The following is a 21,755-nucleotide window of genomic DNA, read 5'->3' on the forward strand; positions in this document are numbered from 1 at the left end:
AAAGTAGAACTTTTTGGTATAAACTCAACTCGTCGTGTTTGGAGGAAGAAGAATACTGAGTTGCATCCCAAGAACACCATACCTACTGTGAAGCATGGGGGTGGAAACATCATGCTATGGGGCTGTTTTTCTGCCAAGGGGACAGGACGACTGATCCGTGTTAAGGACAGAATGAATGGGGCCATGTATCGTAAGATTTTGAGCCAAAACCTCCTTCCATCAGTGAGAACTTTGAAGATGAAAGGAGGCTGGGTCTTCCAACATGACAATGATCCAAAACACACCGCCCGGGCAACAAAGGAGTGGCTCCGTAAGAAGCATTTGAAAGTCCTGGAGTGGCCTAGCCAGTCTCCAGACCTCAACCCCATAGAAAATCTGTGGCGGGAGTTGAAAGTCCGTGTTGCTCGGCGACAGCCCCAAAACATCACTGCTCTCGAGAAGATCTGCATGGAGGAATGGGCCAAAATACCAGCTACTGTGTGTGCAAACCTGGTAAAGACCTATAGTAAACGTTTGACCTCTGTTATTGCCAACAAAGGTTATGTTACAAAGTATTGAGTTGTATTTTTGTTATTGACCAAATACTTATTTTCCACCCTGATTTACGAATAAATTCTTTACAAATCCTACCATGTGGATTCATGGATTTTTTTTTCACATTCTGTCTCTCACAGTTGAAGTGTACCTCTGGTGCAAATTACTGACCTCTGTCATCATTTTAGGTGGGGGAACTTGCACAATCGGTGGCTGACTAAATACTTTTTTGCCCCACTGTACTTCTAGGAGAACTCCAGCTCTTTGCAAACATCTGCACAGACACCATGCTAATACAAGGCATGTCATCAGATATGGCAGCCTGACAGAATGGTACAATAGTACAATCAGGCTGCCAGCTAATAGCATCACGATAAATAGCATATTTGCAATGGCAGACCTGAACTATGTCTGTTTCTTTTGCAGTTAGGATGTAGTTTGTAGCTAAAAGCCAAAGGAGCTGCACAAGAAAATAATGCATAAAGGCAGACAGAAAATATGTCATGTAATGGGAAAATAAGATTGTGGACAAAGAAATAATGCAAATCTGTAGTTACGTTAATGAACAACATGTATGTGGAGTGACAGTCACCTTCAAGGGAGGCAGACACCTGGTATTTGACATGGATTTGTATGAAACTAAGCAAAGTTACAAGAACAACATTTATTATTTGAACATGATTTTTCATTCTTTAAACAACTCATAGTCATGATCACAGTAAGCATATATAACAATGGGTGAGTATATGAAAATGCAGATCGAACCTACTTTGAGACACATACCTATGCTTTAAGGTAAGTCCTTGGTAGAATATGTTTCCAGTTTTTCATGTATTTTATATTATATATATATTTAATGTAGTACTGGTAAAGAACAAGAAAATTAAAAACCGAGACAAAAATCAGTTTTGCACAAATTTTATTCTTGTTGGGAATTTTTTCCCTTAAATCTTCTCCAAAAATTGTGTAAGTGTTCAAAACATTTAATCAATATCTTTTAAACTAGTTTATAGGCAAATAGTTATGGCAACAACTAGGAAATTCTGAATTATTACATGACATCCCATGATGTTTTCAGAATAGAGAAATACAGTAAGTGAGGTTGTCTGGTTGGGTCCGTGACAAAAAGTTCTGTTGTATGCACAGCACTGTTATGAAAAAGGGAGTCACCTGGTATTTGACAAGGGTGTATATGAAATTAAGCAAAGTTACAGGAATAACATTTATTATTTGAACATAAATTTTCATTCTTTAAACAACTGTCAGTCACATGATCACTGTGTAAACATATATAATAATGGCTCAGTTTGTGAAAATGCAGATTGAACCTACTATGAGACTCCTACCTACAACTAAAGGTAATTCCTTGGTAGAATAGGATGATATGAGTTTTTCCATGTATTTTGTAAAATATATCTATATAGATATATATAGATATATATTACCAGAAACAAAAAAAAAGAAAAAAAAGAAAAAAGAAAAAAAAACCAAAGGGAAAAAAAACAAAAAAAGTACTTAACTTAAACGTGACAGTAATATCATTAATAACCTTCAATTGTCAAACTAATATATTTTTGGAAATATTCTACCTTATCAAGGCTTAATTACTGTTATAATTTAAAAATTGACAATTGTATTTAAAAAATTACTCTAAAAGAAATTTCAAATTGCAAACCATTAAAAAAATATTGTACATCTGTCAAATCCTCTACTCCAGATTAAATATGATAAACTTTACCTGAAATAATGTTTTCTTTTCTCTATAGGATGTTGACTACGGCTGGAATATTTGTCTTGTTGTCTATTCTAGGAAAGCTGAGTGGAAATTTGGGTGAGATTAAAAAATGTATCTAAGAAATATAATAAGTAAACGTGAATTCATTACAATTCTAGGACTTGGTTAATTTAACAAACGAAAAGATAGTAAAAGTAAATAACTGATTTGAAGAATTCATATTTAATTATATATTTTAATTAGATCAGTGAAAAAGTGTTTTCCTTCCCTCCCCATCTCCAGCTGCCTCCCTCTTCCCGCTCCTCCACAACCACCCACACATGCAGGGCCTTGGAGTGGGGGTATGTCACCAGGGTGCAGAGGAGGCTACCCCCCCCCCCTGTCCCCTTCTGGCTGCCTCTGCCTCAATTTTATCCCACAACTTAGACATTCACATTATTCACACTCTCATTACACATACATATAGGATCTTGGGGGTGGGCACAATCACGGAGTCCAAATCACCATCAGGGTGTATACCTCACCCCTGACGTCGTTGCCCACCTCTCAATTTTAAATACACTTAGTCATTGAGGGTTAGCAGGAGGGACTATGCGCTTACCTGCTGCTCCTTGGCAGGTAGCTCCATGCCCTCCTGGGTTTTAATTGCACCTTAGAACACATATGCATCAACACTACAATGAGCGGGTGGAGGGAGGTTTGGAGTCTTCTCCCACCCCCATTCTCTGCGGCCTGCTGGAGCGGGAGGGCTAGTAGGAGGAGTTGGCCGTCCGACTGCGGTCTGGGGTGTGGGGCCTCCCTGCTGCTGCGGAGTCGGGGTGGTCTGCCTCTCCCCACCGCAGGGAAAAGGGTAACACCACCTGGGTCTGGGTGCAATTCCCCCCTCCAGGGGCAAGGGTACCTAGACCCGGTTTGTAGAGTACGCTTGGGGAGTGTGATTGTGTGTACAGCGTCTCTTTATGTCTGTCTCCACGTTGGTTGAGTGTGGAGTGAGTGCATATGAGAGCATGAGGGTGGGAATGGATGTTTGTGTCTGTGTGTGCCTGTATGTCTGTGTCTATATGTCAGGTTGGGTATCAGACGCCACCTCTCTGGGGACACCTCAGGCCCTCCAAGGTTTGGAGGCCTATCTCCACCCACCACCACTTCCCCTGCCGGTGGCGGACTCCCTCAGGTGTCGGTGTGTTGGTGGTTCTTTGTGTCTGGGGGTGGGCGTCCGGGTGCACACCGGCTCACTCCTTGGCGGCCGCTTGTCGGGGCCTGGGGCCTGGGGCTCGCTCGGGCCCCTTTGGAGGTGGGGTGCCCCCGGCCTCTCGGCCTAGGGCTCGGTCACTCAGGCGCAGCTGGGGGCCGGCGGAGCTCACGGGCGCGTCACTGCAACTCCCCCTGACTTCTGCTCCGCGGCTGCTGGGCGAGCCCTCATCTGGGACTCTCCTCAGCTCTTACTGGGACAGTGGCGCGGCTGCCCCTCTGTTGGTCTTCCATGGTCTCTTGTGTTCTGGGGGCCTCTGGATGTCTGGAGTTTTGATCTCCTCCATACCCGCTTCACACCCTGGAGGACGGGGCTGTGGCCCCCCCACACTCCCTAGCAGATCATTACATGGAGAAACCTTTGGAATGCAAGCATGCTGATCCACACAGGTATGCACACATGGGTATTCACAGACGCGGACTAAAGCTTTCTTGGCTGCTGCCTCAAAGCACACTGTGCGCTGTCTATCTTGCGTGCTGCACAATATCGTTTATTATTTAGTAAATACTGATATCTATGACTAGCTAGTTTATTGTGATGGTGCTTTGTTTTCTCTATTATTATGTTGCTCTTTGTTGTTTGCTGTCTCCTCTGTTTGTTTTTGTTTGTTTGTTTGTTTGTTTTTTTTTTCTCCATACAGGTGACCCAGGAGTTTTTTTTTTTTTCTCTCTCTTCCCCCCCCTTCTCACCGTCTCTTCTCCCCTTTGGTTTTCTTTCTTTCTCTCCCCCTCTCTCTCTCATTCATTCCCCCTGTCCTATTTATTAAAAAAAAAAAAAAAAAAAATGACAAAGGATGAACTGAAGCTCTGCCATCACGTAATGTCGCATACTGCTGTTTCTGATGTCATTTAGAAAAAAAAAAAAAGAAAAAAAAAAAGAAAAAAAGAAAAAGAAAAAGTGTTTTCAAAAAGATTATAAGAAAAATTCAATTAAAGAAGCTGACTGTAGATATTTTGGTGAAATGACTTACACCACTGTTAATTACATTTGGTAATTCTGTGCATCTTTCTATCTTTTAAATATCAAGGTGAAAATGTTGCCAGACTTGGACAAGTGGCTCAGTCTTCAACGTATGGGAATGCCAAACCCGAAAATGCCATTGATGGGAATCGTGCCAGCAACTACAACCAGGGATCCTGTGCCTGTACAAACAACAACTTGAATCCATGGTGGAGACTTGACCTTTTGAAAACATATAAAATCAACACTGTGACTATCACCAACAGACAAGACTGTTGCCCTGAGAGGATCAATGGAGCTGAGATCCGCATTGGAAATTCACTTAATGACAATGGCAATGCGAATCCCAGGTAAATGAGCTATTCATCTTATACTTGATTCAAATTTTGTCATAACCGTCATATATGTGGCAATCATTAATTAAAATTGTAATAGATTTCTACTTCTACTTCTGTTTTTCTAGAGTTAAGTTAATTAGGCAATAAAGAGCAGCACCTTGATTATCTGAAATTGACATTTATACAAACTTTTACTTTAGATTAATCTTATGTTACTTGTTAATCTGTTTCCTTGTCATTTGTTTTCAGGTGTGCTGTAATCTCATCTATCGCTGCTGGGGCATCACAAACCTTTGCATGCAATGGAATGGAAGGTCGCTACATAAACATCGTTATTCCTGGGAGAACAGAATACCTGACACTTTGTGAGGTGGAAGTTGATGGTACACTTTCAGGTAAATCTTGTCCAATTCTTCTCGTGTGTTCTGGGTTAAATGAACACATAATGGTTTTTGGAGTACTTCTTATCATATTAATGCTAATATTTGCAACTTTTCAGAGACTAGTGTTGCCAGACTTGGACAAGTGGCTCAGTCTTCAACGTATGGGAATGCCAAACCCGAAAATGCCATTGATGGGAATCGTGCCAGCAACTACAACCAGGGATCCTGTGCCTGTACAAACAACAACTTGAATCCATGGTGGAGACTTGACCTTTTGAAAACATATAAAATCAACACTGTGACTATCACCAACAGACAAGACTGTTGCCCTGAGAGGATCAATGGAGCTGAGATCCGCATTGGAAATTCACTTAATGACAATGGCAATGCGAATCCCAGGTAAATGAGCTATTCATCTTATACGTGATTCAAATTTTGTCATAACCGTCATATATGTGGCAATCATTAATTATAATTGTAATAGATTTGTACTTCTATCTCTGTTTTTTTTAGAGTTAAGTTCATCAGGCAATAAAGAGCAGCACCTTGATTATATGAAATTGACATTTAAACAAACTTTTACTTTAGATTAATCTTATGTTACCTGTTAATCTGTTTCCTTGTCATTTGTTTTCAGATGTGCTGTAATCTCATCCATCGCTGCTGGGGCATCACAAACCTTTGCATGCAATGGAATGGAAGGTCGCTACATAAACATCGTTATTCCTGGGAGAACAGAATACCTGACACTTTGTGAGGTGGAAGTTGATGGTACACAACTCGATTCTTACAATGAATCTGAGTGTAGCTGGGTCTAAACAAAAGAATTTAGTCTTGTAGTATTCCTTAAGTTTTAAAGTAGGTGTGTGACAATAAGGGTCATTTAGTTAGATCAATCACTTTTTACTGAATGCTTCCATTCATATATGACTTCATAAATAAATTTTGCCTTTATCTGTTGTATCACATGTAATATTTTACAAAACATATTACACTTTCTGTTTCTTTTCCATGCACATGTTTAAACTCCAAATAAATATTGGTGCAGCACACGTTTGAAGAGTCATTCGTTTCCGTTCCAGAGACATAGTTGAAAGGTTAGAATCCTTTGTTCTACCCATCAGTCAATCCTTAGAGAACCACCATTCTGTCGTTCCCTAAAAGTGAACATTAACTTTGTTAAAAGTCCAAATACCCACAGGTACAAACATCTGACTGGCACTACCCCTCTAGGTATCCCACGCAGGATTCTCATTGCATCATTATATGCAACATGCAGCTTCTGGATGTTGCATTGCTTGTAAGATGACCACAAGGAAGCAGTATATAGTGCTGTGCAATACGTTTTAAGCCAGTGGTTCTCAACCAAGAGAGGCCAGCAGTGATCACTGACTGTTTTTTAGGTGCTTGTTCAGATTAAATAGAACAAAATACAAAGCATTAATGTACAAAGCGTGGATGTTTTAATCCAGTACATTTGTTATTATTATCATCATTTGTCACATCCTGTTTATGACAGTTGAAATATATAACATTCATATAAGAAATAAAATTGTCTCCTGTAAACTGTATGTGGAGTTAAATAGACCTATACTACTGTACTTTAATGTCAGTTATGAGGGTGGTACTTCAAGAGCCATATATTTTATGAGGTGGTACTCATTGAGAAAAGTTTGAGAACCACTGCTTTAAGCAAAGCCACTGAACAGAAGCTGAACTTACATGCAGTGGTATTTTCCTGGATATAGCGCTTACAACATTGTCTATATAAATATATATATATCTAATCGTCATCATTCATTTGATCAGTAATAAAGTGACCCATGTATTTCACCTTTTTACAAACCTCAAGAGTAGGGCTGGGTATCGTCACTGATCTCTAGAATGGATTCGATTCCGATTCACATGGATCGATTCGATCCATGATTCGATTCGTTTTGGTTTGATTTGAATCGAGGAAATTTTGCCTCAGACAGCCAGAAATATTATTTTATAATTCTGATTTTTATATCTATAAAAAGAGAGCTGACACTTGTGAGACTTTATCAAAGGTGTAAGCATCACAGCAGATGTCAAAGTAATTGAGGATAAAACAGAAAAACGTGAAGGAGATTTTACTGGCCTGGCTTTTTAAATCAGATAACCTTAAAAATATTCTGCACCCAAACAAAACTGAAGAAAACCATAAATCAACATATAAACATTACCTGGTGCTGCTGAAGTGAAGCAGAGCAAAGTTACAGAGGTTTTATTAGAGACACAGCCAAGCATTTTGCAGTTTCGCATAATTTTAAAAAGTTTACATTTATTCAGTATTGAGACTTACTTGTCAGAAGTCAGTTAAATAAAAAAAGAAAAGAAAAAAAACCAGCGGCTGACAGCGCTGTAAACAATGGTAGACTGGTGGTTAACAAGCAAGCGAATAATGCAGAAAACAGATTTTTAGATGGAGTACACAGAGAGAGACAGAGAAAGAGCTGTACATGAAGTGTCATTTTATCGTGGTGGAAGCAACAGCAAAAGTAAGAGGGAATTCATGACAATGTTTATGTGAACCGAAATGGATCTTCATTTGCTGCTGGTTCAGTCAATATTGTTTGGAGAGTGATGAAACCTGGAGCTTCCGAATCTAGTGCAAAAAAGACGTAAACACAAAGCGCAGACCCGGCAAAACATCAGAATCTGTGAGCTGTCGGCTTTTAGCCCCAACAGCGTGTCCGTGTGAGAAAGCCAACATCTCACTGATTGTGATGCGTCACCGGGTCCGCACTTTGTGTTTATGTCTTTGTGCAGAATCCGTGTTCCTGCTCTCATTTACTGTTTTAGCTGTTTGGTGGTTGGAATTTTGTGAGGTTTGACCTGGATTCTGTAGATTCTGGAGTTTTGGGGAAAATAATTTTATATTTACAAATTGATTCAGGATTTTAATGAATCGATATCGAGTTATTCATGCTCAAATCAATTTTGGTTGGTGAATTGGTAAATTGTCCAGATATCTGGCAGACTAGTTCAGAACTCAAATTCAGACTCGTCCTCTACAAACAAGAAGTCCTGACATAAAGCCAGATGGTCTGTCCTTCAAGCTCAGGTCCTTTACCAGAGGCCCAGGCGCTTGAGGGTCCTGCGAAGTTTCTTAGCTGTTCGTAGGACTGCGCTCCTGATGTTCGTGGGATCTGCTGGAGCCACTCAGCTAGTTGGGGAGTCACTGCACCTAGTGCTCCAATTACCACTTGGACCACTGTTACCTTCACACTCCAGATCTTCTTGAGCTCTTCTCTGAGCAGTGGCGTGTCTAGAAAATTTTTGTTGGGGGGGCCAGGTAGGGGCACAGATTTGGAGAAGGGTGGCAGATGTAATTGGCAGATAATGTTTAAAAAACATTCTACCAACCGTTAACCATAATTTAATAACCCTATAAACCTAATAACCGAATGCGCTTTTAACTCTTATTAGAATGAGATTTTAACCACTACGGTGCAAAGTTTTTAGATACTATGTTGATAGAGTACAAGAGATACAATCAGTGCTTTGTCACTGTTTACTCAGCATTCAAGGACAGCAATATTTGCATAGTATTTTTACTGACATATAGTGCACATATGTTTTGGGCAAAAACATTTTTGAATATTAAAATACAAACATCTCTAACAAACAAATTGACAAATTAGCCAATGCCAATGTAAAACTTTATCTGCCTATTAAAAAAAAGAAGATAATCTTCTCACAAACTGGTGTTTGATTTTGAAACAGGAAAAAAGTGGGGAAACAACTGAAAAGACTAACATTTGAATAAAACCTGAAAGCAAGTAAATACTTTCTATGCTGCCTTATGGTAAGCTTTGGTAATATTGATAAAGAACAACACTGGCTGATGATGAAATACAGTCAGCTGGCATGGTAACACTGCCAGTATTAACTGGGACAGAAAATCGGGCATTTTGACTAGAGACCGGCCCACCAGGTATTAAAGCCATAAAGCCTTTGAATGAAAACAAACGCTGTTGTGACAGTGATGTACACTGTCTTGTTGGTATATGTATGATTTCTATATGTAACGGTGGACCCAAGAAATACCAGCCGGAGCGACTTTTGACAGTGCAGAACTTTTTATTAAGCTCGGGTTGTAGTGGACACATGTACTCCGCGCTCTCTTTCTCTGCTGTCACGTTCCTTCTCCGTCTGTCACTGCCAACACATAAAGAGACACAATCACTGTCAGATCCCAGCACACCTGTTCACCCCGCCCCTGCGCCGCCCCGGGAGCTCACTGCGTCACGCCTCCTCTGCAGCTGGCCAAGGACCACACCCACGCCACACATCCCCACCGCCCGACTGAGGCCGGGGCCCATCCGGCCGAACCTACTCCCCCCCCCGCGAGCGAGAGAGGAAATCGGCCACGACCATCTGCGCGCCCGGCCTATGGATCACCTTGAACTTAAAGGGCTGCATGGCCAGATACCACCGAGTGATCCGGGCGTTGGCATCCTTCATGCGGTGGAGCCACTGCAGCGGGGCGTGGTCCGAGCAGAGGGTGAACGGGCGGCCCAGGAGGTAGTAGCGAAGGGAGTCGACCGCCCACCGGATCGCCAGGCACTCCTTCTCTACGGTGCTGTACCGTGACTCGCGGTCCGTGAGCTTCCGGCTGATGTAAGCGACCGGCCGGTCAACTCCCCCCACCTGCTGGGACAAAACGGCCCCCAGCCCTCTGCTCGAGGCGTCAGTCTGCAGACAGAAAGGGAGGGAGAAGTTAGGTGTGAACAGCAGCGGCTCTCCACAGAGAGCCCGTTTCACCTGCACAAACGCCGCCTGGCACCGCTCCGTCCACTGGACCAGATCTGGGGCACCCTTGCGGGTGAGATCAGTCAGGGGGCTGGTCAGGTCCGCGAACCCTGGGACGAACCGCCGGTAATAGCCGGCCAGCCCCAGAAACCGTCTCACCTCTTTTTTCGTCTTGGGACGCGGGCAGGATGCAATCGCCGCCGTCTTCTCCACTTGAGGTCGCACCTGCCCGCTCCCCAAGTGGTACCCCAAATACTGTACCTCCCTCCGTCCAACCGCACACTTCTTCGGGTTGGCCGTGAGCCCCGCCTGCCTCAGGGACTCCAGCACCGCGGCCACACACCGCACATGCCCCGCCCACGTGTCACTGTAAATGATGACGTCGTCTAGGTAGGCGGCAGCATAGGCAGCGTGGGGCCGCAGCACCCGGTCCATGAGGCGCTGAAAAGTGGCAGGGGCGCCGAACAAGCCGAACGGAAGCGTCACGAATTGGTATAACCCATACGGAGTGGAGAAGGCCGTCTTTTCCCGGGACTCTGTAGACAAGGGAATCTGCCAGTAGCCCTTGGTTAAATCCAGAGTCGTAAAAAAGCGAGCGGTGCCCAACCGGTCCAGGAGCTCGTCGACCCGGGGCATGGGATAAGCATCAAAACGTGACACCTCATTCACTCTGCGATAATCGACACAGAACCGTATAGACCCATCCTTCTTTGCTACAAGGACGATGGGGCTACACCAAGCACTGTGTGATTCTTCTATTACTCCCAGCCTCAGCATTTCCTTCAATTCCCGGAAAACAATTTGCCTTCTATGTTCCGGCAGCCTGTAGGGCCGTGAACGCACCGTCACGCCAGGCCGCGTCTCAAAATGGTGCTCTATGAGAGAAGTACGGCCGGGCAAGGGGGAGAACACGTCGGCAAAGCGCTGTTGCAATGCAGCAACATCCGCCCTCTGGGCCTGTGTGAGATGGTCACTGCAATGGAGGGAGGCGGGGATGCTAGACTTTGGCGCCTCCGGCCCCAACTCATCTCTCCCTCTTACCAAGCTCACTAGAGAAGCGGTCTCCGCCTCCCTCCAGGCTTTGAGGAGGTTGAGGTGGTAAATCTGCGTGGCCCCGCCCCTGTCCGACCGTACCACTTCATAATCAACGTCCCCCACTCGCTGTGTGACCACGAAGGGTCCTTGCCACTTGGCGAGTAATTTAGAGCTGGAAGAAGGAAGTAACACAAGCACCTTATCTCCCGGTGAAAATTGCCTGAGTCTAGCCCCTCTGTCATACAGGCGTCGCTGCCGCTGCTGGGCCTGGAGCAAATTCTCCCGCGAGAGCCTCCCCAGTGTGTGCAGCTTTGCTCGCAGGTCCAGCACGTACTGAATTTCACTTTTCGCAGGGCTCGGACCTTCCTCCCAGTTTTCCTTAATCAGGTCGAGCACCCCCCGCGGCTTCCTGCCGTATAACAGCTCGAAGGGAGAAAATCCCGTGGAGGCCTGGGGCACCTCCCGCACTGCAAACAACAGAGGGTCTAACCAGCGATCCCAATTGCGTTCATCCTCGCGAATGAACTTACGAATCATGGATTTTAAAGTCTTATTCAGCCTCTCCACCAACCCATCAGTCTGAGGGTGGTAGACGCTGGTCCGAATAGATTTAATACCCAGTAATTCATACAGTTCCCGCAATGTGCGCGACATGAACGACGTGCCCTGGTCAGTCAGTATTTCTTTCGGAATACCGACTCGGGAGATGACCTGAAACAGTGCCTGCGCCACGCTCTTCGCTGAAATGGTGCGTAGCGGCACTGCTTCCGGGTACCGCGTTGCGTAGTCCACCAGGACCAGCACAAAGCGATAGCCCTTTGCACTCCGGTGCAATGGCCCGATGAGATCCATGCCAATACGCTCAAACGGGATCTCCATCAGCGGTAATGGGCGCAACGGCGCCTTTGGTACGGCCGGCTGGTTAACCAGCTGGCATTCGGGGCACGACGCACACCAACGGCGCACGTCGGCCCAAATGCCCGGCCAATAGAATCGGGCCATTATGCGCTCCAGAGTTTTCTCGCCACCCAAGTGCCCTGCCATGGGGTTCGAATGAGCCGCCTGGAAAATCATTTCCCGGCGGCTTTGCGGCACCAACAACTGTGTGCGGATTTCATTAGTGTGAGTGTCACGGCTCACTCTATAAAGCCGATCGTTCCGCAATTGGAAATGAGGGTACGTTCGCGCAGCGTCGGGGCGCACCGAGCGACCATCAATATCCATCACTTGGTCATAGGCTGAGCGTAGGGTGTCGTCCCGAGACTGCTCTAGTGGAAAATCTTCCGTGGGGTACACAACGGGAGGCGGCGGGGCTTCCGTGGAAGTCCCCGCCTCCTCCTCCCCCCCAGAGTCAGCGTCGGTCGACCCCGCGTCACCGCCGAGCGCCGCGCAAACGTCACACGAATTTACAGACCGCGATCGCATCCCCGCGTACTGCCCCAGTAAGCTGTGGAACCCCGGCCAATTCGTACCCAAAATAAGGGGATGCGACAGGCGCGGGCTAACCGCCGCCTTCACTCTATGCGTTTTGCCCCTGAATTTCAGCAACAGTGACACTACTGGGTACTTGTGAACATCCCCGTGCACACATTTAACCTCCACCCAGTCAGCCTCCAACAATGCCCCGGGGCGAACCAAACTTTGGTGGACCAGAGTCTGCGTGCAGCCCGTGTCCACCAAAGCATGGCGAATACCCCCTTGACACCTTACCGGCACGCGGTACGTCACTCCTGGACCGGGGGCGGGCGCTGGAGCGCCGGCAACGCGGAACACCTGCCCCACCTCCATGAGCGGACAGTCTCGGCGCAGGTGCCCCGGCCGCCCACACTTCCAACAGTCCGGCCCCGGCGTCTGTGCGGCTCCCCGTGGCTCCGGGGCAACCTCGGCGGCCGCCGGGGTTCCGGCGGGAAGCAGCGGCCGGAACGGGTTCCTGGGGCTCCACCCTGCTGCCTGCTCCGTTCCCGCAGGGCCGCCGCCTCTCCTCTGCGACGCCGCCGCTGGTGGCCTGGGCGGCGGAACACGGGCGCCCCGCCGCGGCTCCTCACGGCCCGGTCCCGGGTCGGCCGCCAGATGGTCCTCTGCCAGCGTCACCGCCGCCGTCAAATCCGCCGGGCGGTGGCAGCGAACCCAACGAGCCGTCGCCTCGGGCAGGCCTCCCACGAACTGCTCGAGGACGACCATGGTCAGCATCCGCGTCTCCCCAGCCGAGGGGCCCGGTCGCAGCCACCTCGCCGCCGCATCCTCCAGCTGCCGAGCCCAGGCAAACGGCCGCTCCCCCCCCGACATCCTGCTGGCCCGGAACTGACGGCGGTAATCCTCCGGGGAGAGCCCCAAACGATCCAGCACCGCCCGGCACACGTCCTCGAACACCCCCCGCGAGCCGGGGGGCAGGCTCAGCGCCGCCGTCTGGGCCTCACCCGACAGAAGCGGCAGCAGCCGGGCGGCCCACTCCTCCTCCGGCCACCGACAGGCCACCGCCGTGGCCTGGAAAGCCTCGATGAAAACCAGCGGGTCCTCCCCATCCCGCATCCGGTGCAACGTCACCGACAGCGGAGGGGCGGGAGCCGGCGCGGCCGCATTCCCCAGCAGCTGCCCCAGAGCCGCGGTCTGCTGCTCCGATTGCAGGCGAAGCAACGCCAACTGTTGGTCCTGCGTGGCCGCCTGACGAGCCGCCATCGCCGCCATGTCCATCATCATCTGGCCCAAGATCCGCAGCGGCTGGGCGGGTGGCGGGGCGGGCGGCGGCGCCGCCGGGGGAGCAGGGGGAGCCGGCAGGGGACCGGACATCACGCGTGGGTTTCGGCACCAGTGTAACGGTGGACCCAAGAAATACCAGCCGGAGCGACTTTTGACAGTGCAGAACTTTTTATTAAGCTCGGGTTGTAGTGGACACATGTACTCCGCGCTCTCTTTCTCTGCTGTCACGTTCCTTCTCCGTCTGTCACTGCCAACACATAAAGAGACACAATCACTGTCAGATCCCAGCACACCTGTTCACCCCGCCCCTGCGCCGCCCCGGGAGCTCACTGCGTCACGCCTCCTCTGCAGCTGGCCAAGGACCACACCCACGCCACACTATACATTTTAAGTCAGATAAAAACTTTGGTTGTAAGATTTAGATAATTATTTAATAAAAGATAGATATTTTAAATGAGAATAAGAAAGTAAATGGTAAATGGCCTGCATTTGTATAGCGCTTTTCTAGTCCCCAAGGACCCCAAAGCGCTTCATACTACATTCAGTCATTCACACACACATTCACACACTGGTGATGGCAAACTACATTGTAGCCACAGCTGCCCTGGGGTGCACTGACAGAGGCGAGGCTGCCAGACACTGGCGCCACCGGGCCCTCTGACCACCACCAGTAGGCAAACATGGGGTTAGTATCTTGCCCAAGGATATTTGGCATGCAGGCAGGAGGCAGCCTGGGATCGAACCACCGACCTTCTGATTAGTGGCTGACCTGAACTACAGCCAGGTGGTAGAGCAGGTATTTCTTTGTGCCCCCCCCTTTCCCTGTTAATGCCCTACCTGGCCCCCTGGGCGGATCTAGGAACGTTTTGCCCCCTGGCAAAACTTTCCTAGACCCGCCCCTACACAGTTACCAGCTGTCAGCTGCTTAGAAAAGGATGCTGGTGTTATTCGTCTCTCAGAAACAGTTCATAACTTCCATTCAACTCATTCATGTGACCTAAAAGGTAAACCTGTTTCTCCATCACCTGTTCAGCTCTGATGATTCAGTAAGGACATCTCCTGGTTTCATGTTTCCCTCTCACCACATATCCAAACCGATATCATGACCAGCAGTTTTACAGCTGTGGCTCCAGCAAACATCAGCTGATACTAGAAATTAATATTAAATAAATTCTAACAACAGCTGATCAAGCTTAAACGTGCTGCTATTGTTTAGCGCGACATCTGCTGGTTTCCTCTTTCTGGCGCAAAGTGGGCGATAAACAAACAAGAGAGAAAAGCCGATCAGCTGATCATTGATCAGTTTCATGATTGAAGTAGCAACAGGAGAGGCAGGGGGAGAGAATGAGAGAAGAAGATGCAGCTGTGCAGCGTAACGACAGAATAACTCCAGCTTTGTGCCTTTTTTTCATTATAGCGAAAGTACGGGACAAACTGTGTCTCTTCTCAGCTCAATACGAAACGCATAATATTTTCTCTGAATGAGGGACCATTCCACTTTTTTAAGGAGCCGTTGGCAACTCTACTAACTAAACTTATGAATAAAATAAAGTTCACTATCAGTAACATCATAGCACCCACCCAGCTGTATAGAAACTCCGTCATGCTAGCTAGTAGCAGTACGAGTTATTGTAACTGACTGTAAAAAGTCAGCACAATGAAAATAAACTCCACCTGAACTTGGTTTATATCTGACCCAGATAGACTGCAGGCCATAACTTCTTACCTGAAGTTCAGTTCACCTGACACTCGGACTGGCGGCTGCCTCGGGGCTCTCCTCCTGCCTCCCCTTCCCTCATCCACCTGCTGGCCTCTGTGGAAGCCCCGCCATAGCCACCACCAAACAACTGAGTTATTTTTACACATCGACCTGCATCTGGCCAATCCACCACCTCTCATTGTTCATGCCGTTACAAAAAAAAATAAAAAATAAGTCACTGGGCATATGCCCGGTATGCCCGATGGCCAGTCCAGCTATGTTAACCTGGGGTGGCCAGTCTGGTTGGGGGGGTGGCCTGTGCCCCCCCAGGCCACCCCGCTGGAAACGCCACTGTCTCTGAGCCCTTGGTATGTCTCCAGCTTCTCGTGTTCCTTCATCCTGATGTTGCTGTCATTCAGTATTGCTACATCTATCACTGTTGCCATCTTCCTCTGCTTGTCTTTCACTACTATATCTGGTTGGTTAGCCATCACCATTTTATCCGTCTGTATCTGGAAGTCAATTTTAACCACCCTAGGGGGCGTCTCCCATTTTGACCTTGGGATTTCCAGGCCATACTCAGCACAGATATTTCTGTATACTATGGCGTTCCATGTATGCCCTGCCTGCTAATATCTTGCACTCTGCTGTTATGTGTTGGATTGTCTCAGGGGCATCTTTACACAGCCTCTATGGATCTTGTGTTCAAAGCTTGTTTCTGTGCTGACATGATTAATGGCAGGACTACAGGTTGAATGACTGACTGAGCAGCAGCCTGAATGGCTGAGTGTAGTGATGGTTGTGGTGGAAGAGAAGCAGGTGGTAGTGTGGATGATGGAGCTAAGGGCGACTGAGTGGTAGTAATGGCGGTTGGGGAGAAGGCTGGACTGTGCTCTGGGGAGAAGGCTGAATGACTGACTGAGGAGCATCCTGAGCAGCTGAGTGTAGTGATGGTTGTGGGAGCAGATGTAGGACAGCTGGTGGTGTAGGTTCCCCTGAGCCTGCAATGCGGATGAAGGGTGCAGGCACCTGCTGGACACCAGTCGCTCCCACCTGAAGAGTAGGTACAGGTGCAGAGATCGGCTGGGTCCTGGCGGGCCTCACCTCAGGGGTTGGCACAGGTTTCGGCAGGGACTGGGCGGCTGCTGTCCCCACCCGAGGAGCTGATACGGGTGCAGGGACCAGCAGAGCCTCAGCCAATCCGTTAACCGGAACAGGGAACAGCTGGGCGCCAGCCCCCCTCACCTGGGGAACTGAGGCAGGTGCAGGGGAGTGCTGAGCCACAGCTATCCCTAGAGCACAAGGGGCCTGGGAGGCGGGCCTAGAAAGAACAGACTGCAAGAGATTAATTCCCTGCCCTGAGTGAGCGGATGAGAAACAGCACTCTGACTTCGCAGATTTAAGTGTGCTAAAGCTGTAGCTTACAGGCACTAAAGCACCACCTTCAGGGTTTACAACCTCTAGAGAAGTGTGATCTGCTGATGCACCAACAGTCTTTGAGCTTCTTTCTTCGGAACTAACCATGCTTATACTGTCAGAGGAGGGGTTAATAGCCAATGTAAACATAGTCCCGTGCACCGGAAAGGCAGATGAAACAAAGTCTTTTACCTCCGGATCGCTGGAAATAGTCTCGTTGTAGCAGCTGCTGTTGCGCTACTGAGAGCCCCGTCTGCTGCTGCTGTGGCGTGGAATCTCAGTTTGACGAGGCGACCTCCACGGTTACCCCGTCTCCTGCGTCGCTTCCGCACATCCAGTGGCAGTGGTAAGGAACGCCAGTGTGGTGGTGTTACTTCCAAATCGGGAGGCAGAAAGCCTTGGTTGTCATTTCCAAACCGAACTAAAGCTTGGGTAGATAAGCCTATTTCCAATAATGTCTGGCGATCATAAAACAATGTAGGGCTGACATGTTGCACAAAATTGACTAAAAGCAATAAAAAAATAAAAAATAAATAAAAGAGAGCAATAGATGGCGTGCCAAACACACAGGTGCCATGTTGGCCACCTGACCTAAGCCTAATCGAGATGGAGAGCAGAGTGAAGGCATGCAATGCAAATAAATAAACATGTTCAGTATAATATATCTATTTTTTTGTAATGTTGTTTAATTTATATAGCAAATGTAACACAGTAAGGGGAATTGTTGAAAAGAATATATCAATGGGCCAATAGGCTCGACTATACGAGCACACGGGTGAGTTTAAATGAGACACAGAGACAAGAATGTAACTCAAAAGAACCAGCCAACTTTAGTGAAATAAACCATAAGGTTGAGAAGCACAGGTTAAAGACACTTTACAATGGTAGAAAGGAAGCTTACAAAAATTAAAAGAAAAGTAAAACACATAAACTACTAAAGCAATGACTTGGCCAAGTGTTACTTTTGGTTTTCAATGTCCGGGTTTCAATGCTCGGGTTTCAATGTTCGGGTGCACCCTAGTAACATGACTCCTTAACTCTTATAGAAACAGTTACACAAATCCAATGTACATTCAAATGAAAATCTCACACTCTTTTCACATGTGGAGAATGTTCTACACAACAGCTCATTATTTAAAGTCCCAAATAAAAAATGTCCAAGGGGTAGTGTCCAAAAAATTCCCAGGGTGTGAAAGAAAATAGGGGTGAGAGAATGTCAGTCAGTGGTCTTATGTATAACCAGCTGTGCGTGAAAGTGTGAGTGTGTATAGGAATTTCTTTTACTTATGTATTAACACTTATTTTATTATTATTATTATTATTTATTATTATTTTATTGTATAATGCCTTGGTGCCACTGGATTTTAACATGTCTGACACACATACCGCAAGACAAATGGTGGGGGTCTAGTAAGGAAGTTGGGGGGAAGCAGACACTCCACACGAAGAGTCTTTTGTCTCTTCAAGGACTTCAAGGAGGTAGCCAGTAGAGCAGGGCGATATGGCCAAAAATATTTATCACGATATATATTTGAAAATTTGCGATAACGATATAACCGACGATATAATTGATGCGAGACAAAATACAACTCCACAACATTACTAGCGCAAAAAGACAACCTTCCATTTATTTTCACTTAAACAAGAAGCTGGTTTTTATGTACATTAAAGCTTTATAAAAATGTAACAGTGCAAATGCAAATTCCTTGCTGAAAGTTTAACCAAAAGGCATTTCCAGTAGAAATGGGCTGACATATCCTGAGCATAACCATGTATAATATCCACTGAAGTTAAAAAGAGGTGCTTTGCAACATTAAACTGCAGTGTGCAGTACGCATTTTTCGGACCATAAGGTGCACGGGATTATAAGGCACATTAAGCGAAACAAAGCAGTCAGATAAATCAAACTTTATTAAACTCATTCTTCTTGCTTCCTCCACTTCTGTACCATTGATTCATTAATGTTGAATTCTCTGGCAGCTGCTCTATTCCCATGTTGTTGCAGTATATTAATGACTAACCTCGTATTGTGGATGGATTATCTCAGTTGTTCTCCTGACTGAAGTTTGGTCCGTTTACAGTATCCTGCCATGCGATTGCATTTGTCTCTAACCATGAAGAACCTTCACGTTAACTTTTATAAGTGGAAAAGTGTTAGTGTTCGTCCTCCAGCTTCACTGTTTATGTTATGCTAACATAGCTGTGTCGCTAGCGATCACGTAGCACATCATTATATACCAGCTAGCCCAACTTCAGTAACCCTACAAACGTCACTGCTGTTTAGTTTCCTGTCTTCATTTATGTTGGAAGTGATAGCAGAGCTGTACGTTTGATTTTTTTCAGAAATCTCTCAGTCAGAACATGCTATATCATGCTTAGGTAACTAGCGAAACTAGCGAGCTAACTTCCGCTAGCTTCCTGCTAACTTCTAACTCCGTTAAATGTAATACATTTTGTTTTCATGGATGCCTGGAAGTTAAACTTTATAGTTACACCTGGTAAAGCAGCAATGCTGATCATTTTATTAAAGATGAAAGAATTTAGACAGTTTTTAACTCTAAGTGATGCTGCAGTGTTGTTTGACCTGAAACATACGGAGTTTAGGACCCAGATTACTCCCAGATTTAAGAGCATCTTAGTCCGACAAATACGACAATAACGACGGCCGCTTGCATGTTCTGCAAAAAAATGTGCTTTGTTGTGTATCTGACGGACAAACACCAAACCAGTTCCACATCACTGAAGTTGCACCATTTTTACAAACCAATTCTGGTTCATCTGTTTCACTCAACAATCGGCCATGTGCGTATGATATTTCATTTTCCTATCGTTGCCTAACATTATACCGGTATTACCGTGAACGGTATAATATGGCCCAGCCCTAGTAGCCAGGGAGTGTGAACTAGGGCTGGGCGATATATCGAGTTTTTTAAAAATATCGATATATTTTCATACGAGATATAAGATGTGACAATATCGTTTATATCAATATAGTCTATGTTACGTTATAATTATACTTGTGGAGCCGCAGGTTTGCCTCTCTTTCGTCCACTTTTGTCTCTACGCAACGTTACTCGGCCTCGCCTCTCCTTCACTGAACACAACTCCCCCTCCCCCATAGCTTCACCTGCAGGCAATGACAAGATGAAAGCGGAAAATCTCCGTTAGCGAGTTACCGTGCGTGGGGCTGGATGGCGTCAACGTGTTAGCGAGCAAACCGCGCTAGCGAGCTAACCGCGCTAACGACATGCAGCCCGGAGGGGCACGGCCTAAAATCCTTTCATTTTTTCAAAAATCGACAGTGCGCCTTATGTATGAATTCTGGTTGTGCTTACTGACCGCGAACCGATTTTATGTGGTACACAGCGCTCAGCAATCTGTCAAAAAATGTTTTAATATGACTTTGCTAAGCTACGGAGCTGCACCGCTTGATGGATTGTCGGAGGATTACGGCTACCGAGGAGGAGCCTCGCGGAGTGATACGTACTGTGTGTGTATAAGGACCACAAATGGCACCTGTTCAGAGACGTGGTGCAGCTGTGAAATCTGTCTCTTTGTTATTATGCTCAGCGTCTATTAGTTTACATTTTGACTGCACAATTGTGAGCTTTTTGTTATGCACAAAAACAACATTGTTTTCTTTTATTTATGGACCATGATTATTTAATAAATGCTGATAATTTATTTTTGAGTAATTTCTTCATGTACATCTACGCTGTATGTAAATAAAAGTGCCCGTGTGACATCTGGGACACAGCGTGACTAAGAACTCTCTTTTTGTTCTTAACTTATGGCTTAAAAAAAAAAAAGAAAATCGAGATATATATCTTATATCGCCATCCAGCTAAAAAATATCGAGATATGAATTTTGGGTCATATCGCCCAGCCCTAGTGTGAACCTTAAGGTGTGAAACAGCTGTGTACTGCCTTTTGTTCCTGAAGAAGGTATTTAACTGACAGCCATGCTAGGCTCAGTGAGACTCTGCTGACCCTGCCCTGCGGTCATGCAGGCTCTCCACAAGCTTGGTGTTCTGTTCTTTGTGTGTTTGGATTAAAGAATGTTAGCTACCACTCACCGCTTGTCTGCAGGCTTTATTTAAATGGAAAACTTCCACAACAGAGTGATACAGTCCTACCACACAGCAAGGTGCAGCAGATCATCAAGTGGAAAAGAAGTGAATCTCAGTCTCTCTACGTCCAGGTGGGAAGGCTCGCCATCTATTTCAAACCCTGACCTGTCAACAGACAGGGTCAGAAGAGCAATTCAAATATTAATTATGCTGTTCAAGCTATAATTCACAATTTAGGATTTTGTTGAAATCACATTCAACATCAATTTGCAATTAAAATACTCAAATTTGCAAAAATAAAACATCTCTCTTACACAAACTATGCATTAAACCAAGTAAAGTCAGTGCATATACGACAGTTATTAATCAAACAATTCAGATAAATTCAGTTTCTCAACAATAAAATGCAAAACAGACTTAACTGAGACATACAACATGTGCTCACCGATCTCAGTGCATCACGGCCGAATACAATGGTATGCGGGGCTCTAAATAACGTAACAGGACATGTTGTTTTTCTCTTTAATAACTGCAATACGACGTGAAGGAAAATAAACATAAGTTGCGCTTCAAGTGTTACCTTACTTCTGGAAGCAGATTGAGATGAACTTTCAGGCAGTTGATAACAACTAGAGCTAATGAAGGCTAACAGTTTAGCTCCACACGGTACTTTCTAAAATCGCCAGAAAACTGCAGCATTCGCCTGTTTACTCACTGTGGCTTCTTTTAACATGAAAGGTAGCTGATAACCAGCGAACTTGGTTGCAACTTATATCTAATACTTTTTCCTGCTCAAAAGCTTCAGTCTCTCTTTTCTCCTGCCAGCATGCAACTACCTCCACACATAGCAGCGAACA

The 21,755-nt window shown here is 46.1% G+C and overlaps 2 protein-coding genes across 3 annotated transcripts in view; one reads left to right on the forward strand and one right to left on the reverse strand.

The window, feature by feature from the left end:
- The first annotated feature begins 1,556 nt into the window (after window positions 1-1,556).
- Window positions 1,557-21,755, forward strand: part of LOC146658615 (uncharacterized) — a 32,346-nt gene continuing 12,147 nt past the window's right edge. The window contains exons 1-4 of the mRNA XM_085424142.1: window positions 1,557-1,892; window positions 2,301-2,365; window positions 4,549-4,831; window positions 5,069-5,214. Coding sequence (XP_085280268.1) covers window positions 2,302-2,365; window positions 4,549-4,831; window positions 5,069-5,214 — 493 coding nt within the window. The 5' untranslated portion in view covers window positions 1,557-1,892; window position 2,301. The remainder of the gene's footprint in view (window positions 1,893-2,300; window positions 2,366-4,548; window positions 4,832-5,068; window positions 5,215-21,755) is intronic.
- On the reverse strand, window positions 6,142-21,748 carry LOC146658616 (uncharacterized). 2 transcript variants are annotated; one of them, XM_085422319.1, is made up of 5 exons: window positions 21,479-21,748; window positions 21,344-21,386; window positions 20,905-21,063; window positions 12,727-13,960; window positions 6,142-9,387 (listed from the first exon to the last, which is right to left on the reverse strand). In XM_085422319.1, exons 4-5 carry the CDS (start codon window positions 13,909-13,911, stop codon window positions 9,385-9,387), a joined length of 1,188 nt encoding a protein of 395 aa, XP_085278445.1. In that variant the 5' UTR covers window positions 13,912-13,960; window positions 20,905-21,063; window positions 21,344-21,386; window positions 21,479-21,748; the 3' UTR covers window positions 6,142-9,384. The 2 variants fall into 2 exon arrangements, with proteins under 2 accessions (XP_085278445.1, XP_085278444.1); XM_085422318.1 differs by having other exon boundaries at window positions 6,145-9,924.

Source organism: Rhamphochromis longiceps, linkage group LG11 (genome assembly GCF_057381845.1).
Source record: "Rhamphochromis longiceps isolate RC_006_pf linkage group LG11, R_longiceps_female_GT1.1, whole genome shotgun sequence".
Classification (NCBI taxonomy): domain Eukaryota; kingdom Metazoa; phylum Chordata; class Actinopteri; order Cichliformes; family Cichlidae; genus Rhamphochromis; species Rhamphochromis longiceps.

Bases quoted from the DNA above. Each gene is read 5' to 3' on its own strand.
- LOC146658616 (XM_085422318.1), bottom strand. From the start codon at position 13,911: ATGTGTCCACTACAACCCGAGCTTAATAAAAAGTTCTGCACTGTCAAA. The intron at 9,925-12,726 runs GTAAGGTGTCAA...TTCTGTCTGCAG, and splicing joins GAGTGACGTACCGCGTGCCG to ACTGACGCCTCGAGCAGAGG.